The sequence below is a fragment of the Xenopus laevis genome, chromosome 8S, assembly GCF_017654675.1.
Source record: "Xenopus laevis strain J_2021 chromosome 8S, Xenopus_laevis_v10.1, whole genome shotgun sequence".
Lineage (NCBI taxonomy): Eukaryota > Metazoa > Chordata > Amphibia > Anura > Pipidae > Xenopus > Xenopus laevis.
The window spans coordinates 40,266,592-40,289,300 of NC_054386.1; the positions used below are offsets into that span (position 1 = coordinate 40,266,592).

At 38.8% G+C, this 22,709-nt stretch overlaps 1 protein-coding gene across 2 annotated transcripts in view; it reads right to left on the reverse strand.

The window, feature by feature from the left end:
* Positions 1-22,709, reverse strand: part of scai.S (suppressor of cancer cell invasion S homeolog) — a 129,835-nt gene that overhangs the window by 31,286 nt on the left and 75,840 nt on the right. For both annotated transcript variants that reach the window (XM_018232849.2, XM_018232850.2), the window contains exons 6-11: positions 19,691-19,787; positions 13,080-13,178; positions 6,428-6,580; positions 4,254-4,355; positions 3,585-3,686; positions 2,718-2,796 (exon numbers count right to left, since the gene is read on the reverse strand). In XM_018232849.2, coding sequence (XP_018088338.1) covers positions 2,718-2,796; positions 3,585-3,686; positions 4,254-4,355; positions 6,428-6,580; positions 13,080-13,178; positions 19,691-19,787 — 632 coding nt within the window. The remainder of the gene's footprint in view (positions 1-2,717; positions 2,797-3,584; positions 3,687-4,253; positions 4,356-6,427; positions 6,581-13,079; positions 13,179-19,690; positions 19,788-22,709) is intronic.

Here is a 22,709-nt window from a genome sequence, read left to right on the forward strand (position 1 = left end):
TTAATGATTTGCCTTCTTCTTCTGAATATTTCCAGCTTTTAAATGGGGATCACTGACCCCATCTAAAAAAACAAATGCTCTGTAAGGCTACAAATGAATTATGATTGCAACTTTTTATTACTCATCTTTCTATTCAGACCCTCCCTTATTCATATTCCAGTCTCTTATTCAAATCAATGATTGGTTGCTAGGGTAATTTGGCTCCTAGCAACCAGAATGCTGAAATTGCAAACTGATGAGCTACTGAAAAAATCGAAATAACTCAAAAACCACAAATAATTATTAATAGAAATCAATTGTAAATGGTCTCAGAATATCACTCTCGACTCTACATCATAATAAAAGTTAACTCAAATGTGAATAACCCCTTTAATCATAAGCAAAAGACACATTTGACCTTAACGCTATTCAACCGTGTTGATTTCTGGAAACTTTTTTCTTTTAGGTGATAAAACATGAAAATAGTTGCTTACAAACCAGTTCTTCTAGTTAGCCTCTGAAGTGCTGATCGACAGGCCTTGAAAAGTTTATAATAAAGCACAAGATGAACACAAAAGAAAGGACAGGTGTATGACACAAGCATATGGAAAGAGACAACGCTATGTACAATGAAAAAATGAATGCAAACATGGATGCACTAAGCAACATAAATGACATGGCAAGACATACATAATGATCTCACAGCAGGGTGCAAGCCCTTCCATGAGGAGAGGCCAGATTAATGGCTGCACTACCGCAGAAGGCTACAAGCTCCTCCTCTGCTCAGTATTAGTCATGCATACAAGAGACTGGCAAAGGATTACATGCTTAAGATAAAGGAATGCATGTTTAATCCATCTTTGATGGACAGTGACATGAATGTGGCATTTGAAAACTATCCTATGAAAAATTGTAATGATGGCCCATATCATGATTTAAAGGGCAGGACAGGCTGCTGACAGCTTTAATTTAAGCAATGTGAATTCTTGTTCTCATTTTATTTCAGTTCATCTCACCATAATAATTGAGCAGTTAAAAACTTACTTAAATTACTACTGCCAACGAGACACAAAATGCGAACATTTTTGGTAAACTTTACCTTTAGGATAAGACGATTGTTTAAATCAGCCGGCTAACCTGATTTTCTGAATCACTTTCCCCTACTTAAATTCATAAAATTCAGCAATCTGAAGCTGCCCCTATGCACAGCGATGTACATTATTAAGTATATGGTGGGGTTGATGAGCTAGAACAAAATCCATGTACTATGCTTTGTGGATTGGACCTTTTTCAAATCTGACAATGTAGTAATCTGCCACTTTTTGCACTGCAAATTAGGAGCTATATCTCCTTTTTTCCACCTGCTTTTCTGATTGCTGATCACCCCAAACAACTGGAATAATTTAAAGATGGCCATGCCTGGTGATGATCTGTCCCATCAGCCTAATTAATTTTACTAATGGGGCAACTAATTTATATGTTTACTGACTACAGGACAATTAAAGTCCATTGGAGACAAAGGCCTATGCTACTTTATACCGAGTAGCCATAAATTACCTTCAGGAATTCTACTGGCACAGATTTAGCACATACATAGTGTATTGCATGGTATTTAAGCCTGATGAAGTACACAAATACAGAAGTAGGATGGGACACAGTATTAGAACCTGGAATGTAACTGTGGCAAAATAAAGAGGCTAAATTATACCAAGTGCCTGAATTCATTATTAGGGGGAGCATCTTTCTACCTTGGCTTTGACTTGCATTGACTAAGTTACCATGCCTGGTAAATGGGGAAAACAAGCATTCTGAATTTCTGTGATTTTACTCCTTTTATAATGAGTTTTGTTATTCTTTGACAATGGCTGCTAAAAACACGAGCTCCCAACCATTATTTTTAGTTAGTGACTGCTGCTGTTCTACAGTACAAATGCTGCAAATCCGATGCGATCTAGAAATGTACAAAACTACTTAAATAAAGCAAGTACCAAAGGAGGGGAATTCTGAGCAAACTTTTCATTGCTCAGTGAAGGAATTTACTAGCTATTTAAACAGAATCAGTAGTGGTGACAGGCCAAGAGAACAATCTAACTAGAGATCAATGAGGTTGACACAAGCAGGCCTGTTGGCTGGCGCATATTCAGTCTTGCCTTACTGGCATCTCTTTTAGCTTAATGGACGGACTAGAAGGCTCGATAAACTATTCTCTCACACACTGCTGTCTATTAAAGGATTTATAATAAATACAAATGAAATATAAAGTCTACTTAAACATTCAGGACACTTCCCCTTTACATTAAATATTTTTTTTATCCAATCAGATTAATCTCCTAGTATGAAGTAGAATCTGTGAATCCTAAATTGCTCTAAGCTGGGTTGGCCTGGCCAATCAGGCCACTAGGCTGCATGGATGCTTTTAACAGAAAAGAAACAGCTAAAAGCAAATTTCCTGGATACAGTCCATTAAACTCTGTAACCTGCTGTTTCAGACTTTTTATGTAGTTTTGTTAGCTTTGAATCTGCACAAATTGATGGGTTAGATGAAGATGTCAGCATTGTGTGAATATGAATGTTTCATTAGTCCCTGCACTGCTGGAGGGCCAACGTTACAGAGCAGCATGCTACTTAAGCCTGGGACATGCAGAGCAGGCCACTCCGGCAGTGAGGTGCTCATCACACAGCATGGAATAAAGATAAATGAAGCCCTGTTAATGACAGGGAGCATTCCTTTATCGTACCTTCATAGTCAGATCGACCTGTAGGGAAGATGCCTGTAGCAGACAGGTAAATCAGAAGGGCGCTGTTTGCAGGCAGCTCCTAAATAAGAAGAAACAATGATGTGATCATAATGCAAACCGATATGGCTCTCTGTGTAACCCACAGCATTACAGATAAACAGCTTCACAGAAAGAAGCATAGGGTGTTCTATCTTGTTTTCTGCAATAATGCAAAAAACTTTAACTTTGCACAGGATAGATGGATTATTGGAGGGGCTTAAATGGATATTTTACTTAAATGTTTTTATTGTTACTGGTTCTTATATATGGGTCACTGCACATGGGCAAGCTTAGTGCCTTTTATTACATATGGGGCTTAGTCACTAAAAACCACGACTAACACCAAAACTGAGGCACATTGCACTGCCTAGTATTGTTCTACCATTTATCAATGTCCAACTGTATCGGTCCCTCTGTATTAACTAACTGCCAATCAAGAACTTTGTGTGACACATTAATTTACTACAGGCATGTGATCTGTTATCCAGAAACCTCCAAATTACATAAAGGTCATCTCCCATGGACTTCATTTTATCCAAATATTCCAAATTATTTCCTTTTTCTCTGTAATTATAAAACAGTACCTTGTATCCAAACTATGATATAATTAATCCGCATTATAGGCAGAACCAGTTTATTGGGTTTATTAAATGTTTACATCACTTAAGGCATGAAGATCCAAATTACAGGATGATTATCTGGAAAGTCCCAGGTCCCACGCATTCTGGAAAACAGGTCCCATACCAGTACTTATTTGTACTTTCCTGCCCAAAATAATTATTGTGGACATCACTAAAAGGGCAATACGTTGTATTTAGAAGAACTGACCTTAAATGATGCAGCCAGGAATGTGTAAAGTTGGCTGAAAGTTGGCTTATAAAGTAGATATTTATGGGGGTTTTCTCTCTTCATTGGTTTCTCAGCTGGGTCCTGTGAAGTGATTCAGTTTTCAGATGCACCAAAAATTACTTCCATTACAAGATGTGCTGCATATTAGTTAGAAATTAACTAGGCAAAGGTTTGAACTTGTTCAATGTGTGTCTTATTACCTTGCCTACTATGTATGAAACAGTTCAGTTTGTGAGCACTAGGGGTATAGTCACACTGATATCTATTAGAAATGCCCCTTATAAGTTACACATTAAAGCAGCTCCAACCCACATATGCCTTAAAATGGAATAGATTATACTGGGTAAAATATGGCAACATGAAGGCTAAACTGTGTTGGCCTTAATATCAGAGAAAATATTTTAAACTATATGGTGGCATGCTAAAGGAAAGTATATACAGAAGCTGTGCAACTAAGTGTATTACGCAAATCTAACTGAAAAAACTTCTTTAGTCGGTGTCAAAGTTAACATTAAGGCATATGAATGGATAAGATGAAAACACATTGTTTTAAAGATTACTGTCCCTTTCATTTGAGAGGGAGTACGCTGAGCTATTTCTTTGAAAGAAAAATTAATGAAATGACAACTTGCTCTTGTCTGCACTTACCTGCAATCCTGGTTTATTCATCTGAGAAGTGAGGTTCATGGGCTCCCTCTCCAGAGCTTGTAACATCCTGAACATATCTATTGTGAGCTCACTGAACTTAACCTGAATGGGTAAAAATTGGTAACACACACATCATGAAAATCCAATGACATTTACTTAAAAACCTTGGCCCAAAGTATTTTATTTACCAAAATCTTTGCATATATATTTGCACATAAAATGGTATTTGCCATGTCCACAATCTTGGCACATATGGGGAGATTTGGCCAAACTTTGACATGTATGATGAGAAACAACAATGGGCAGTGGGGTGGTTGCACAACTTAGCACGTGCATAGCATTTATAAACACCATGCCATGTATGATGGAATTTACTCAAGCTCGGCCATGTATGATAACATTTTCTCATTGCACAAACACGTGGCCAATACAGGTACTTTCATGCAGCAATTGACATGTCAGCAATGGTGAAACGGGTAGCGTTCTTCCAAACACAGTATGTTATTTCAATCTCCACAAAGTATAGCAAATGCTTTCACTTCATATTTACTGGAGAAATGTGTGCACTACAGGTATGGATTTGGTTATCCAGAAAGCTCTGAATTACGGAAAGGTCATCTCCCAATTTTTAAAAATTATTTCCTTTTCTCTGTAATAAAACAGTAGCTTGTACTTGATCCAAACTAAGATATAATTAATCATTATTGGAAGCAGAACCAGACTATTGGGTTTATTTAATGTTTACATGATTTTCTAGTAGACTTAAGGTACAAAGATCCAAATTACAGAAATATTCATTATTCAGAATAACAGGATGAATAACAGGTACAATGTTTTGATTAAAGAAAAAATGCCTGGACACCCTCCTGGTCAATATCCGATACTAGAACAATGGGTATTAATAAGATGTTTGTCCCCTTAGCCTACTTAACAGCCTACTTACTTAAATTTGAACATAATACCAGACATGTGCCCCAGAGTGCACCAAGCTACTTAAACAGCATTACCAAAAAAATATGTATAGCACAAATACAGGTATGGGACCTGTTATCCAGAATGTTAGGGACCTGGGGTTTTCCAGATAAAGGATCTTTCCATAATTTGGATCTTCATACCTTAAGTCTACTAGAAAATCACGTAAACATTAAACCCGGTAGGCTGATTTTGCTTTCGATAAGGATTAATTAGTTGGGAACAAGTACAAGCTACTGTTTTATTATAAACAGAGAAAACGGAAATCAATTTCAAAAACCTGGATTTATTTGATTATAATGGAGTCTATGGGAGACGGTCTTTCTGTAACTCGGAGCTTCTGGATAACGAGTTTCCGGATAACGGATCCCATACCTGTATAAATAGCAGGCAATGTACAGAAGAACAATATTGTAGCAAACGTAAATTCTCATTTAACATAATAATCAACTCAACAGGTATCAATTACTGTTTTGTTGTGTTTGAGTTTAAAGGGGCGGTTCACCTTTATGTTAACTTTTAGTATGTTATAGAATGGCCAATTATAAGTACCATTCAATTGAGTTATTTAGCTTTTTATTCAGCAAACTCTTCAGTTTACAATTTAAGCAATCTGGTTGCTAGGGTCCAAATTACCCTAGCAATAGTGCACGGATTTGAATAAGAGACGAATATAAATAGGAGAGGCCTGAGTAGAAAGAGTAGTAATAAAAAGTAGCAATAACTATACTTATGTAGCCTTACAGAGCATTTGTTTTTTAGATGGGGTAAATGACCCCCATTTAAAAGCTGGAAAGAATCAGAAGAGGAAGGCAAATAATTAAAAACCATAAAAAATAATTAATGAAAACCAATTGAAAAATTGCTTAGAATTGGCCATTATAACATACTAAAAGTTAACTTATAGGTGAACCACTATAGCTGGTTTTAGCCTCATAGTAGTTATTGTTCAAACAGTATACTCATGTTGTATACAGGGATAATTCTAGGGCAGTGGTTATTAGACTTTTATTTATTTAAAGCCCCTTTTGAGGTTCAACATTTTAATCTAGGACTCTTTGAGCTCATAATAAAGATGTATAAATGGAAACATTGCTTTATCCGCCACAGTTTCAATCTCTAACTTTCAAGATGATCTTCAATAACTATAAAAGAAAAGCACACAGGCATTCTGTGTTCTAAATGTTTAGCATTCCACTTACCTGGTTATTACAATTGCCGATAATTAAAGCATCAGCAAGCATCAACTGTCCCACCACCATGCCCTGCTCCAGCGCTGGTCCAGAACCCTCTGACAGTCGATTGGAAATGATTACAATGGTATTGTCATCATTTAGAACCATCACTGGGTCAGCCTGACCAAAAACAAAGAGATTTAACATTAGAAATGTTCACCCACCCAGAAATGATTAAGACAGTATTGCAGGAGTTGTGGAGACTGGAGAGGGCATTTCAGAGCTCTGCATTGTGAGGCTGTAGCTTCCAAAGGAACAATTAAAGCAGAATCATTAATCATGAAACAACCCCAAGTCCAAAAGCTCAAGGGATGAGATTCAACGGCCTCATGATAAAAACATTTTGACGCACTGATAGGGGAATATTTTTTGGTGTCTCTGAATCTTCCAAAGCTCCACGGACCTTGCTGGTTAATGATTCATTATTTAGATTTAATGGAAATCAGATGCAAGGATGGAAGCATTGTCTCAGGAGGTATGGACACATTTTATTTATTTATCCAGTCTTTGAAGCCAGGACAGAAGAAGATTTGTAACGTTTTAGTCACCTTATAATGCATAATGTATAGGCATGACAAATTCATAAATATCACACATAAGTTTATCTAACGGAAAACTAAAATTAATCTATACCACACCGCTGAGAGTCCTAAAACCCAATCAAATTATAGTTAGGAAGATTCCAAAGAATAGATGGCATTATATATGGCACAATAAATAAAGCATCATTAGAAATCCTTCATACTTAGCAGCAAACTGGAAACGACCACAAATACCAGGTCGGCAAATATTGGAGACTAAGGTGAAATGGATCAGGGCAATGGAATCCATTAGAGATAAACTTCTGGACAGGAGCTACGAGGGGGGAGCTGGAGTGGTATTTGTGGGCTTAGTACTTGGAGAGCCGCCAATACATAAGACACTATACAGGGAATACGAAAGATAATTTTCTTCCTGACAGAAGCACTAAGAAGCCTGAACATCTTGTAACCCCTTTCTCCTCTACCTGTCTCCCCCACTCTCCCCCCTCAGCTATCCTCCCCACCTCTTGCAGCTATAAGACAGAGCAGATACAAGATAACTTGCCTTAGGTAGTGACTACTTAAAGATATACTGGAAAAGAAATAGAATTATATACCAATGAACCACAAGCCGCTGTTTATATGTAATACTTTTTTGCAATTTTTCTGTAAACATTGAAAATCAATAAAACAATAAATAATTAAAAAAAGAAAGAAAATCCCTTATACTGCAGAGACCATTAAAGGGGCAAAACTCATCTAAAGTAATTACTGGAGCTTTTTTTAAAATAATTTCCATATTTTTATTCCATAATAACAGGGCCAGATTTACATAGTGGGTGCCCCTAGGCCCACTGGCATTCGTTGCCCCTGTCCCCTCCCCTTTATTTGTGTAAATTTCCATCATCTGGACTGCAGCAATTGGGATTGGCGCATGGGAAATTTAAAAAATGATTGTATCTCCAGCACATCCCCAGTGTTTTTGAACCAATGTGGGTGTGGTTGGGCAGCATGCCGCCCCCCTAAAATCCTGCTGCTCTAGGCCCAGGCCCTAGGTGGCCTTTCCACAAATCCGGGCCGGCATAATAATAATAATAATAATGGGGAGCGCAGGGAAACAGCGTTCACACCAGTTCCTGGATCAATATTGCAGGAAGACTAATGCCACACAAAGCTTTTTTACTGCCAGCAGAAACACTTCAGTGGAGAAAACAGGAATACCGCCCAAGTAAACACATTAAAGGACCAGTAACATCAAAAAATGAAAGTGGTTTAAAGTAATAAAAATATAATGCAGTGTTGCCCTGCACTAGTAAAACTGCTGTGTTTGCTTCAGAAACACAGTACCATTGTTTATCTAAATAAGCTGCTGTGTAGCAATGGGGGCGGCCATTCAAAGGCGAAAAAGCTCAAGTTACACAGAAGATAGCAGATAAGCTCTGTAGAACATAATGGTGTTATCTGTTATCCACTATTTATACTGTGCCATTGGGCTTTTTTTCTATTTCCGCCATTGCTACTCAGCAGCTTATTTATAGGAACTATAGTAGTGTTTTTGAAGCAAACATCAGTTTTACCAGTGCAGGGCAACACTACATGATATTTTCATCACTTTAACACACTTTAATTTTTTGGTGTTACTGTTCCTTTAACAGGCAGATGCCATGTCTGTAACTGTCAACAGACATAGGGGCTAATTTGTCATTACACTAGCAACCAATCAGTGATTACCATTTTCCAGCTAGCTTCAAGTTGAACCATGAATGCAACAATTCGATTGGCAGCCATGGATTATTTACAGGGCAAATTTGTCCAGTGTGAATAAATGAGCCCTGTGCATTTTAATTTTTTTACTTTGTTCCACTTCATAGGCAGTGGCATAACTAGACTGCGCCGGGCCCCCCCTGCAAACAAATCTTCGGAAGGGCCCAGCGCATTTTGATTCCCATCCTCCCGCCCACTTCCTGCATCCAGCCCGACTTATGTCCCAGGTAAGAGAGTGGCTGAGGAGGAGGGGGCTTTTAACCCTTTCCCTGCCAGCCGTTTTGTCCTAGATGCGAACATCTACTGCCAAGCAGTTTTTAGATATTTTGCACTCTTTCACTTTAAGGGCCTTTCCTGGGGTGGTCTTTTAGTTTACCCAGGAAAACAATATATTATTCTACTTCTGTAAAAGAAAATAAAGGCTTCTAAGTGTCTAATAAAATGAGAAAAATCACGAAGAACAATCACATATATCAGAAACATCATTTATTTTATGTACGAGAACACAGCCGATTTAGAAAGGTCTATGTCTCCTGAACACGGCAATACCAAATATATATAGTTTTATGGAGATTTCTTACTTGTATAGCACAAAAACTACAAGCAGTACACAACCAAATTTCCAAAGTACCGCTCCCCAAACAGCATACTTCTGATTTCAAGGCCAAACATTACGCTAACAGTAGATTTACCCTAGAAAACTACCCATTATTAGAAAGAACAGATTCTGGTGAATCAAAAATGGGTAAAAATATCTTTGTACTCCAAACTACCAAGTTGCAATTGTTTCCTAAAGTTATAATGTTTTATAGAAATTGGTGAATTTTTTGAAAAATTACCTCAAAGCTTCCACTCTACAGCAACATATCTCCGACACATCATTAGGTATCAATGTAAAACACCCCAAATATGAAAGCCTGGGGTCCACTGAACAGTTTGATACCCAATATGTATAGGTGTACCCAAGCACCTGGCATATAGGGGCCCCAAAAGGAAGACCCCCATTTGGTCTGTCATTTCAGATACTGCAAAATCATCACATTTACATCGTTTTGGGGGGCGGCAAAGGTAGAAAAAAGTACGTTCACCCCAGAAAACCATATATTTTCGGAAAGTACACATTCCCCTGAATCCAAATTGGGTATGCATGTCTTTCTACACCAAAGTGCCAAGCGGCAAACCATTCCTAAATTTGGTGATTTTGGTGACATTTTCAAAAATCACCTAAAAATTTCTACCCTGCAGCATCGTACTACCCACATACTTTTAGGTATCAAGAGAAATCACCCCAAATATGAAAGCCTAGGGTCCTCTGAACAGTTTGATGCTCAATATGTATAGGTGTTCCCAAGCACGTGGCATATAGGGCCCCCAAAAGGAAGACCCCCATATGGTCTGTCATTTCAGGTACTGCAAATTCAACACATTTACATAGATTTGGGGGGGGGGGCAAAAGTAGAAAAAAGTAAGTTCACCCCAGAAAACCATATATTTTCGGAAATTACACATTCCCACGAATCTAAATTGGTTATGCATCTCTTTGTACTCCAAAGTACCAAGCTTCAAACCATTCCTAAATTTGGTGATTTTAGTGACATTTCCAAAAATCACCTCAAAATTTCTACCCTGCAGCATCGTATTTTCCCACATACTTTCAGGTATCAAGAGAAATCACCCCAAATATGAAAGCCTAGGGTCCTCTGAACAGTTTGATGCCCAATATGTATAGGTTTACCCAAGCACGTGGCATATAGGGGCCCCAAAAAGAAGACACACATTTGGTCTGTCATTTCAGGTACTGCAAAATCAACACATTTACATAGTTTTGGGGGGCGGCAAAGGTAGAAAAAAGTACATTCACCCCAGAAAACCATATATTTTCAGAAAGTACACATTCCAGCAAATCCAAATTGGGTATGCATGTCTTTGTACTCCAAAGTACCAAGTCGCAAGCCTTTCCTAAATTTGGCGATAAAAGCAACAATTTTTACATTTCTGAAAATTGCCTAAAAATATTGCAATTGGCCGCATTTATCTCACCCAATTTCTTACATACAATTGTAAAACACCATAAATACTGATGCCAAGGGTCTACTGAACTGTTTGATGCCCAATATGCATTGATATACCAAGGCAGCTGGCATGTGCAGACCCCAAATGAAAATAGTGCATATGATTTTTCTCAGCTGCCGATTCGCCTTCTGTGAACATAGACCCTTGACTTCATATTATGTGCCTCAAGACCCTCCTAACAGCAAAGACCCCCCAAAACCATATATTTTTGGAAAGTACACATTCTGACGAATCCAACAAAGATGAAGACGTCTTTCTACACCAAACTAACAAACTGCAAAGCTTTTCTAAACGTAGAGGTTTTTACAACATTTCTGAAAATCGCCTAAAATTGTTGCAGTTTGCCGCATTTATCGCACACAATGTTTTACGTATAAAGAAAAATCACCCTAAATATGGACGTCAGAGGTCTACTGAATAGTTTGATGGCCAATATGCATAGATTTACCAAGTATGTGGCGTGTACAGACCCCAAATGAAAAACATGCATATGAATTTTCACGCTAGCCAACTAAGCAGCAGAAAAAAAAGAGAGCCCCAACTGTGCGTTATGTGCCGTAAGACACCAAAACTATAAAAAGACCCCCAGAAAACGATATATTTTTGGAAAGCATATATTCTGGCGAATCAAACTAAGTAAAATAAATCTTTCTATACCAAAGCACCAAACAGCAAAACTATACTAAAGATACATAAGGAACAATAATGCATGGATAAAATTGCAATAAAACCACAAAAATAGCGTAAATCAATGAAATAACAAAATAATTAATCCGACAGAGTAATTAGTGGCCGAAATCGATTATCCAATAGTCACATGTTTTTAGGCAAAACATACGGTACAATGAGTAAGTAAAAAAAAACAAAAACACCAGTTTGTGTATAGATATCTGTGCACTTCTAAAAGTTGTCTGAGTGTGCAAATACACGTAAATACGTGTAAATAAGTGTACAAAAGGGACCAAGTGTGCTAAAATAAAAAAATAAAAAATTCCAATCTTTACTAAAATGTTTGTGTAAGTGTATAAATGTACTGTAAGTATGTGTAAGTGCAGGTAAGTGTGAAAAAAGTGTAAAAAAAGTGCACTTACTGTTTTTGTAGCAGGAGGATCGCTGGAACCGAAGGAGGACTCCAAGGCAGCGTGTCAGCAGAGTTACTGCGCAGCAGGAAGTGAGTGGGCGGTTGTGCGACGTGGAGCAGGTAAGGAAAGCAGCAGCAGCGCTTCCGTTGCGCTTCTGCTACTTTGAAGTTGGAGACAATTATGTCGCAGATTCGACTTGACAGCCGCCAAAGCAGAGAGAAGGGCTAAGCTGCAGGAGAACGTACAGTGTACGTTCTTGGCAGCCTGAGCCCTGAACCGCCAGCACGTACGCCGTACGTGCTTGGTGGTTAAAGGGTTAATAGCTATAGAGGAAGCAGACCCCACAGTCCAGGCCCCCCTGTTCCCCAGGCCGAGTCTGCTTCCTCTATAGTTACTGTTCATAGGATAAAGCGAGAATGAGCTTGATATGATGAGATCCTCCCTCCCCTCATCCTTCGAAGATGAGGTTTTTTTTTTAGAAGGAGGTTGATTTAATTGTGCTCACAAAAAGCACAAGGGTGGGATCAAGATGATATAGGTGAAAAATGAAGCACGAAAGATAATGATTTTTGGTCCAACTCAAACGTGTTAAAAATGAACCATAGGCTAATTACAAATAAAAACAGGACCTATGAAAGCATTGCGTCGCAGCTTTGGGGGACTTTTGGCTGCAAATATTTGAAGTGCAGCATCTCTTCAATGATATGGACACTCTTCTATGATTTTTATAGGAATGTGTCACTTTCGCGTCAGTATCGATTGAACCAAAGATTCTAATAAACAGAGAATTTAAGTGACCAAATTATTAGTAAAAAATGCCAGAATACCTGCTCTTCTTCAGCAAACAACAAGGATTCAACAAAGATTCACTCCTACATGAAAACAGCAGGGTTTTACTCACAAAGTAATAAAAACAGTGGGGGTCATTACACAACACTGGGCATATTTGCACCCGGGAAGTAAACTGAAAGCAGCCCAATTAGTGGCTTGTTCTTTCCCCCTGCTGCAGGTAGACCAATGAAAGCTAAATTGTGATGAAATGTCATAGGTTACTGCCCAGGTACAAATGTGTCTCAGTGTACAGTTTTCTAAATACAAACATAACTGTTTAGAATGATGTTCCGAATGGATTCCATTTAACAAACTTTCTATGCAAACATTCTAATATCAGCCCGTTACCTCAATAAAGGCTGCCACTTCCTGGAGGACAAGATTCCATTCCAACTGGTCCTCTGTGTTAAAGCGATGAGTGTAGTCTTCAATTTCATCTGACAGCTCCTGTGTGCAGAAACATAAGGAATACTATAGATAAATAGCATGCATTGTTAATGGAAAAGAAAAACTTGCATTAAAGCTAAATATGGTTAGAGACCATAGCAGGTCTTGCAAACAGATTATAATAAACTAGAAGATGCCTGTTGGGAATGATCCTGAAGAGGAGATATGTGAAATCCAGACACCAGTAACGTAACTGTATGCTTCGGGCCCAGGTGGAGGCGCCGCCTCCAGAGACGATTTTGCAGCGTTTTTGCATGAAAGTGAACCGCCAGTGGGCCCCAGGGGGATGAGGGTCCATATGCAATTGCACCCTTCCCCAGTTGTACCACTGGTTTATCTGAATAGGAATGGTCTTGTGAATTTGGTGGCCGGTGGCAGTGAAACGTGAGTAAGCTTAAACTCTCACATCTGGTTTAAACTCTTCCTACGCATTTCAGGTAAAGGTATTCTTGTGAGGTTCACTGAATATCTGCTTTCACTGGACAACTCCATGTCATACGTAATGGGATAGCCCCCGCCCCAGTGCTCCCGTCAGAAGGACCCTCCCCAAAGCTTTAAAAGCCCAACCCCACCCCCAAATCCGGTGTCTTTTTTTTCCTTCTGCTTCAGTTTATTTTTGCTCCTGTTAGAAACAGTTTTCTTTTTAACCTTGGGGAAGCATTAGGGCTTGCTGTAAAGCGTCCTAGGGACTGGGGTTTTGGTCCTTGTGATCTTTTTCCCCTAAGCACATTACCTCAGGTATGAAGTCTTCAGTGTTTCATCATCTGGATCAGGTAGGTACAGTGTTACTGTGGCTTATTTCACTGGTTTGTCCTTGATCCATGTGCCTTCACGGCCTGATTATAATCTGTCCGATGGCAAGTGCTATGTCCCCCCATCCGTGGGCCTACCTGGGCATGTCTGAAAAGCGTCCAGCGGCATTGGGGTATATGGTCCCTACACCCCTTATGATTTTTACGGATGGGAGAGGGAGGTGGCAGTTACTTAAGGTTTAGTTAGCGGCCTAAACCTTATGTCCTCCTTCTTTTTTTTCCCCATACTGGGGTATTATTTTCTTTTTTCTGGAGGAATTTAGGTTTCAGAGCCAGCTGCCTCCCTCACAAGTCTCCCAAGGTTGAGGTCGTTTACATAAAAAAAAAAAAAAAAAAAAAAGGGGCCTTTGATCTACTAGCAGTTAAACATTTAGGCTTAGTTGGTAATGCCATCCTGATGCTGGAGTCTCTTAACTCTTAAGAATGGATGGACCAGATTGGCCATTGTGGAAATGGTGACTGATCTGTATGTTCTATGAGCAATTTTAATGCAATGCTAATTTGCATGTTCTATACTGATCGTATGGTAATATGGATCTGCAGGTTCTGAGAGCAGCAGCTGTAGTTAATTAGATGATTACTTTGGAGGTCAGTGTCAGGTGCAGTTAATGAACGGGTATTCCCCCTCTCACTCCCTCCATTAGCAGATTAGAGTGATTCTCAGAAGCATCAGGTAAGATTCTTTGTTAGAACTCTGTTCTATTGTTATAAAGTTTTGTTAGTTATATTAACATGTACTTCTTTTATTCTGCTTTCTGAGTCTAGCTAGCTTAGAAGCAAAGGCAATGCTGTAGGGGAGTAGAACACTGTCCAGCCAGTGTATGCATGTGTGCGTGTGGACACGGGATAGTAGGGAATTGACAGAGACTGGCCTCATGACTCTTGGCTTTTGCAGAGTGGTCTCAGTCTGCTTAATGTAATAACCATAAACAAAGGCACAGGTTATACATTTCTTTGGTCCTGCTACTGTTTATAATTACAACCAAACTGAATGTATATGTGGAAACCTTTCAGTGGTTCTGGAGCTGGCTTAATAACCAAATATAAATGTACAGGTTACACATTTTTTAGTCCTGCTACTGTTTAATATTACAACCAAACTGAATGTATATGTGGAAACCTTTCAGTGGTTCTGGAGCTGGCTTAATAACCAAATATAAATGTACAGGTTACACATTTTTTAGTCCTGCTACTGTTTAATATTACAACCAAACTGAATGTATATGTGGAAACATTTCAGCGGTTCTGGAGCTGGCTTAATAACCAAATATAAATGTACAGGTTACACATTTTTTTTTTGGTCTGGGCACTGCTTAATATTACAACCAAACTGAATGTATAGGTGGATACATTTCAGCGTTCTGGAGCTGGTTTAATAACCAAATATAAATGTACAGGTTACACATTTTTTGGTCTGGGCACTGCTTAGATCACAACCAAATTGAATGTATATGTAGAAACATTTCAATGGTTCTGGAGCTGCTTTAATAACCAAATATAAATGTACATGTTCTACATTTCATGGCCCGGGCACTGCTTAATATTACAACCAATATGAATATTTCTGTGGTCCTGCTACTTTTCAATACTACTACTAAACTGTATGTATATGTGGAAACATTTGAGCACTTCTGGAGCTGGCTTAATATCCAAATATAAAGGTATAGGTTATACATTTCCTTGGTTCCGGACACTTCTTAATTTACAACCAAACTGAATGTAGGGGGAAACATTTCAGTAGTTCTAGGGCTAGCAGTAATAACCATATATGAAGGCACAGGGTGTACATTTCTTTGGTCCTGCCACGGTTTTTAATATTACAACCAAACTGATTGTGTATGCTTCCAGTGGCTTGGGGCCGACTAAGACAATAACTAAATGTACATGTTATACATTTCTCTGGTGTGGACACCAATTAATATAACAACCAAACTGAAGGTATGGTCACAGACCTATCCAGCCTACCTCAAGTACATCCAGGGACCAATTGGCTTACTGAAGGAATATTCATTGGCCATATTATATTAATGGATGTCATATAGAGTGGGTTGTAAAATTAGGTACACACCATCAATGTGATTGTAGCCAAGGTCGCAGACCCATGGTTAAAAAAAAAACAAAAAAACGGTTTACATCCAGTTTATTTTTCACAGGGTCAAGATAAATTATTCTTCTCTCTTGATAACCCTTATTGATGATCGAAGGCATGTGGGATTTTTTTTCTTTTTAAGAGTCTATGCTAATTTGTGACTTGCCTTTCAGACCGCCATAGACTGACCTAGCTAATTGAGGTTGGTATTCCATAGGTTACCATCAGGTCAGGATGTTTACAAACATTGTCTTATTGAAATTATGCTTTCTGGACTAAGTCTGCAGTATCGGCCTTTAGGAAAGGCCCTGGTTATGGCATATCTAACCATAGACATAGACATCCTAGTATAGGTAGTAGAGGGGTTCCAATCTAGAACAATAGGTGGATAATTCTATCTATATATATATATATATATATATATATATATATATATATATATATATATATATATATATATATATATATATATATATATATATATATATATATATATATATATATATATATATATATATATATATATATATATATATATATATCTCCCCATACCTAGATTATTTCTGATCTTGGATATTTAAGAATAGTCTCAGTGAGCTGTCTAGGTTCCAAGCTGGAACACTAGGAAAAGAAGGTAATTAATAAACAGTATTGTATTGGTTAGTTATACTTCATGGAATTGGTTAATTCCTTCCCATTTGGTAGAATCATGGGAGCATGCCAAACAGATTTGGTTCTAGGCCCAATCTAGGGTATACGCTGACTTCAATTATGTCCAGGTCACATCCTTGAAGGCTCGAGTACTGTATCATTGCAAGGATATGCATATCTGCATGTATTACTGTTATGATGCCCACTCCATTGGGCATGCAAATGTTTAATATCCAGACTTGTTTGGTGAAGGATCATGAGCTAATGATAAGAACAATTTCAACCCGCATAGGAAGATTGCCTAGGCTACTGTATGCTCCTAGATACCTCACCTGGCAGGTAAGGTATGCCCTTAGGGGCAGCAGTCTGTCTCCATGAGTCGCTCTATGGACACTTCATGGATAGAATGCATGTGTTATGGTCCAGGACAAATACAAGTTCCTTGTGTGCCCTGTAGATTTTAGTATCGAGGAGACGGGGGAGCTCCACTAGGTGATGCCATGTATCTGTAGTGTTCTACAGATGTGGAGCATGTAGAATACGAGTGAATGTTTTCTTTCCCCTACTAAGTCATCTTTTACAGGTACCATGCTTTTGAGCTATTTGAGCTTTTGGGCACTCTTGGTTGTCACAACTGCGCTGGTAAGTAGTGTGAGCGAGACTCTGGAGAAGTTACTCTGGGTTTCTATCCACTTCTCCTTCAACTTCTCTTTCAGTGGAGTTGGTTCTCTCCTTTCAGGTGGAAGTGTCAGACTGGATTCACACTCCGTAGTATTACTTTGGTGTGGGTTCTGCCTCTAAAGAGTCCTGTTTCTTCTTTTTCTCTGACAGTCCATTTCCTCTGAAGAAAGAGTTCACAGGTTTTCTACAAGGTATTCTCTGTTCACCTGTAGAGGTTTCACTCTTCTAAGTTTTATCTGGAATAGATTACACTTGGCCAGGTGCCTTTATGTGGAACAATTACCCTCCCATTGGGGATATTAGCTTGCTACGTCCCATTACGTATGACATGGAGTTGTCCAGTGAAAAGAGAAAATTATATCATACTTACCGAAAATTATATCATACTTACCTTTCATGGACAACTCCATGTCATAGTTCCCATCCCTTTTTCGGTAGTTTCTAGAAGCTTATTACGAGACACCGGATTTGGGGGTGGGGTTGGGCTTTTAAAGCTTTGGGGAGGGTCCTTCTGACGGGAGCACTGGGGCGGGGGCTATCCCATTACGTATGACATGGAGTTGTCCATGAAAGGAAAATTACGGTAAGTATGATATAATTTTCTCTTTTTTTGTGCAGCATTTTCTATATTGGTTGTGTCTGGCATATGTCATTACACAATGAATGAATGAATGAGGCTTGTAAAGAGGGCTAAACCGCTGTCATAAGGGGAGGAAAGACAATGTGAAGAAAATGCACCTCTAAATGAAAAAATGTTCCCGCATTCAACCTGTTTTACTAGTAACAAGTTGCAATCAGCTACAGCTATTTTCTCTCTCCATTAGAGGGCGCTGCTCATTAATTTTCATGTAATTGACTGACAACCACACTGAAAATATTGCACAGCAAACAATCCTCTGTGCACAAAAGCAACCAAATTCCATTTACTAAACTTAAAAGTTTTGTTCACAAACAAGAAACCAAGTACGGGTATGGGACCCATTATCCAGAATGCTCGGGACCTGGGGTTTTCCGGATACGGGATTTTTTTTCCATAATTTTGATTTCTTTGCCTTAAATCTATACTAAAAATCATTTAAACATTAAATAAACCTAAGGCTTGTTTTCCCTTCAATAAGGATTAATTATATCTTAGTTGGATACTGTTTTATTAGTACAGAGAAAAAGGGAATTACTTTTAAGAACTTGAATTGTTTGATTATTATGTAGTCTATGGGAGACAGCCATCCTGTAATTCGGAACTTTCTGTATAATGGGTTTCTGGATAACGTATCCCATACCTGTATTGGGAAGCTTGGATTATAATAAACCAATGTTCCCTCTATGGTGTGTGCTTTTGTGCATACACAAATTCTGAGGCCAGCGCACACGACAAATTGTGGTGCGGACAAAGAATTTAGTGTAAAACAACATTTTGTATTAATGCCTGACCTGGGCACACAGTTTTTGAAAGCTGGGCACACAAGTTTAAAATGTGCGCACAAAATAAAAAAATTTTTGCACACATAGCCGAGAAGGAATTAGAGGGAAAACTGCCATAAACTTCTGCAGCCAGTCTTTTCATACTTAAAGGGCCACTATACCATGAAGTGAAAGGGGAAGCACAAGCACATGCTTCTATCCTGCATCTCTAGATTGTGGCATTTGTTCATATTAAAGCATTGCAACATTAACTCTCGAAGTGTAGTCATTCTGCAAGAATCCCTTTGCAGCTTCAACTTTGGAATAAGGAATGATTATTTTTTTCTACATTTCCTTATTTATAGCCTCCACTGCCACAAACTACACAAGGCAGTCACCAGCTAGGCTGACTTCTTTTTGCAGTAGAAACCAGAAAAAAAGGTGACATCACACTACTCATTTTCAACTGGCTCCTGCTGTAGGAAGACCCCACGGCCAGAGACTATTTTTTCTTTCTAGACAACTGAACAGAAGCTGGCTAATGTGGCAAGGGGCTGCTAGGATAAGGTAGAATCCTAATTGTCAAAATTGCTGCTTTTAAGACATTCCAATAAAATCCCTAGATTTAGAGGAAATCAGTCTAGGATAATAACTGGATAATTTTACACTAGATGTGTAACCAACAGCAAGCTCATTAGTCAACTGCAGCAATACCAATGAAAGTAAAGTTGCTTGCTATGGGTTTATACAGCAGTTTTGTGAATTCTGGCCCTGATCCAAAAAAAGGCCAAACCCAATGTGCAGCATTAAACAATGGAAAATTCCATGCCCAGCATCAGTTTAATAAGGATCCCACCAGGCAAAAGCCAATCCATTACCTTGACTAGATCTTTCACCACATCCATTTTATTGAGTAAGAGACAGACGACTATGAAACGGGCATAGTAGCGTAGCTTCTTTACAACCAATTCCGGTCTAAAGGGGGGGAAAAAAAATAACAGATTCAAGAGAAAAATTCAAAAACCACAAGTATTATAAATAAGAGTGAATCAATACCCAATGACAGTATTTCAAAGCTGAACAATCTGTTGCCTGCTGCCCTCCATGTTGCCTGAATGGGGAGATAGGGTGTTGCAATTTAAAAATTTGCAGTTGAAAAATGCTAATTTAATGAGCTAAAGGGGATATTTCCTGTGTTGAATTAAATATATTTTAGTATTAACTCTAAGGGGGTTGGTTATTTATTAAAGTCCAAATGCCAAAACCTTGAAAAATTCAAGTTTTTTTTTTTACTATAAAATCCGAATTTTTTATAATTTATACCCCAAGGATGGAAGCTGTTGTTTTCTGTGCCGATCAACTGGGAGCTGGTAAAAGAAGCAAATCTGTGTGCCCTCAGTCTAACATTTTGAGAAGGGCAGTCAGGTTGACAAAAGAGTCAAGTTTAGAAACTTTAACGAAAAAAAAACATTGATCACAAAGCAGACCTATTCGCTATCAAAACGATCAACCTGATCTATAGGCAGCTTTTAATGTGCATTAATATTTTTAAGAGTTTTTTTTGTGTCAGTATCACTTTAAAGTTTTTAAAGGGCACACAGTGCACTTTCTTTGCTGGTAGATAACCAGTGAAGAAAAAACAAAATCCCCTCCACTCATACTGGCAGGCATGGTATTTGCCATGTCCGCAGACACGCGGTGTGGATTTAGGCACAAAAGAGCAAAAGTGTGCCAGACAGAATGCAACATGTACATAAAGCTGGCCATAGATGCAAAGATCCGATTTTCGGACCGTGTGTGGAGACTCCCAACATTTTTCATTCCACGGAGATCGGTCGTTTGGTCGATCAGACAGGTTAAAAGATTTCTTTCGGCTACCGATAATTTCTCTGCATATATTGCCAATCGTACGATTTTCAGTGGGAGACTGTCACCAGCTTTTGTCGGACATAACTTTCGTATGATTGCTTTCAGGGGCAGAACATCGGCTGATCTGTTCTTTTACTACTTTATTTGATCGGAATGGTTAGTGGCAGGTCGGGAGATGAGGAATTCCGATCGTTCGACTTTGGATCTAAGACCAGCTTCAGGCTAATGTCCCTTCACAATTGGAACAATGTAACCCCATGAACACAGTTACCGACAAGAATCAGTCTGTCACTGCCGGAAATTTCTCTCACTGGTGGAGGAACCACTTAGTACAGCATTTGTCATGCTTTTTCATTTCAGGACCCATTTAAAGGTCCAAATTCCGGCAAGTGTCCCCTTAAAGGTCCAACCTTATGGTCCAGGCTCCCGTTTAGCCTGTGATACAGTAATTCAGCTGTAGATACAAGAATATCTAGTGTAGCAAAAGGTAATTTTCTCCAATTACTTTAACTTGCTTTCAGGCTAAGCTTGGCCTAAGCTAATTATGTCTTTTTACACAATAGTGAGTAGTCCCCTTATTTTGGGCAAATTACCAAGAAAAATTGTATAACTCACTCTGGGTTACCAGCCAGAAAATTTCTACAAACCATATATATTCTCTTCTCAGTTACTGGTTGGTATAATGCCCCTTTCAAGTTAATTTTGTACATGTTTTATATGGCTTTTATTCAATGAAAGAAAGAGAATCTTTCTGTAATTCTAGTGCTTGCTGGCCTTCTGCAGTCGGGGTTTTCAGCGAGCTCATTCTACCGTAACATCACATACAAATGGCATTCTTCTTCCCTCAATCTCAAGGCCTCTGCTCTTGGCAGCGTTAAGACTTTACAAAACTCACTGTTCCTGCAAAATAAAGCCTTTGGTTCCTTTCACTTCTCCCTACCTTAATGCAGCCCTACAGCTCTCCCACCCCCAGTACTGATGTACTTTATAGATGTCAAAAATGCAGCCCTCTGGCTTGTACTGAACTACAGCTAGGGATGTCAGAGCAGCAATATGAAAATTAATTGGAGGCCTGCTGGTGAAGCAGAATCATTCAATGGCCACATTGGCATTTTCCATTTAAATTCCTACAAACCGATTAATGTGAAAACCCAATTCATAGTGCTAATCTGTAAGACACTGTCCAAAACTGCGTGCACACACTACCCAAATGGTGTATGTAAGCTGCTGAACGCAGGTGGAACGCAGCATCTTGCGTTTCACCTGCATTCATCGCTTACGTGCGCCTGAGTCAGAACGTGGCCATTTAAAAGAGGTGTGTGCATTACTTCCTGTGGCTTAACGCATTTAAACTGAATGCAGGAACAAACACTCATAAGGAAGAGCCCTACGATGAGTGCCGTCTATGCATATGCAGAACACAGCAATTCTGATGGGCAAATCTAGTGATTTGGTGAAAATTCGCCAAAATGCATTGAAGTCTATGGACGACAACATTTTATTTTGACATGCAAAAAAAAACGTAGCGACAAATTTCACTCATCACTACAGTTAACTACTTATTTGGCAGGTGGACTGAACACAAGAAATCAACAGAAGTAAGAAGTTGATGTTGCCCATGTCACTTTAAGGATGGGTGTTGTTCCTGATGGTACACTGGTAGTCCAAAATGTTCTGTCCAGACATGTTAACTCTGATCTGGTGGTACTGCAGAATAATCTCTTGAAATAGCTCCCCATAGGCAATATGTTTTTTTAAAGAAATCCTTTCAAAAACACACACCACAAACTGATCCAAAATAAAGGCAAACAAAACCTCCTGCAAGTCACGTGCAAATACCAATTACAATAATAGGTGTAGTGTTTGCTTTAGTTCTAGTAACTCATAGCAACCAATTGATAGTAGCACTTATTGGGCTACTGGGAGAATGTAAACATCTTCTATGGGGTTACTACACAGTATCTGGATCTGCATTTATAATTGATGGTTCAAACCAGGCAAACTGCAAAACCATATCGCTTTGTGTAT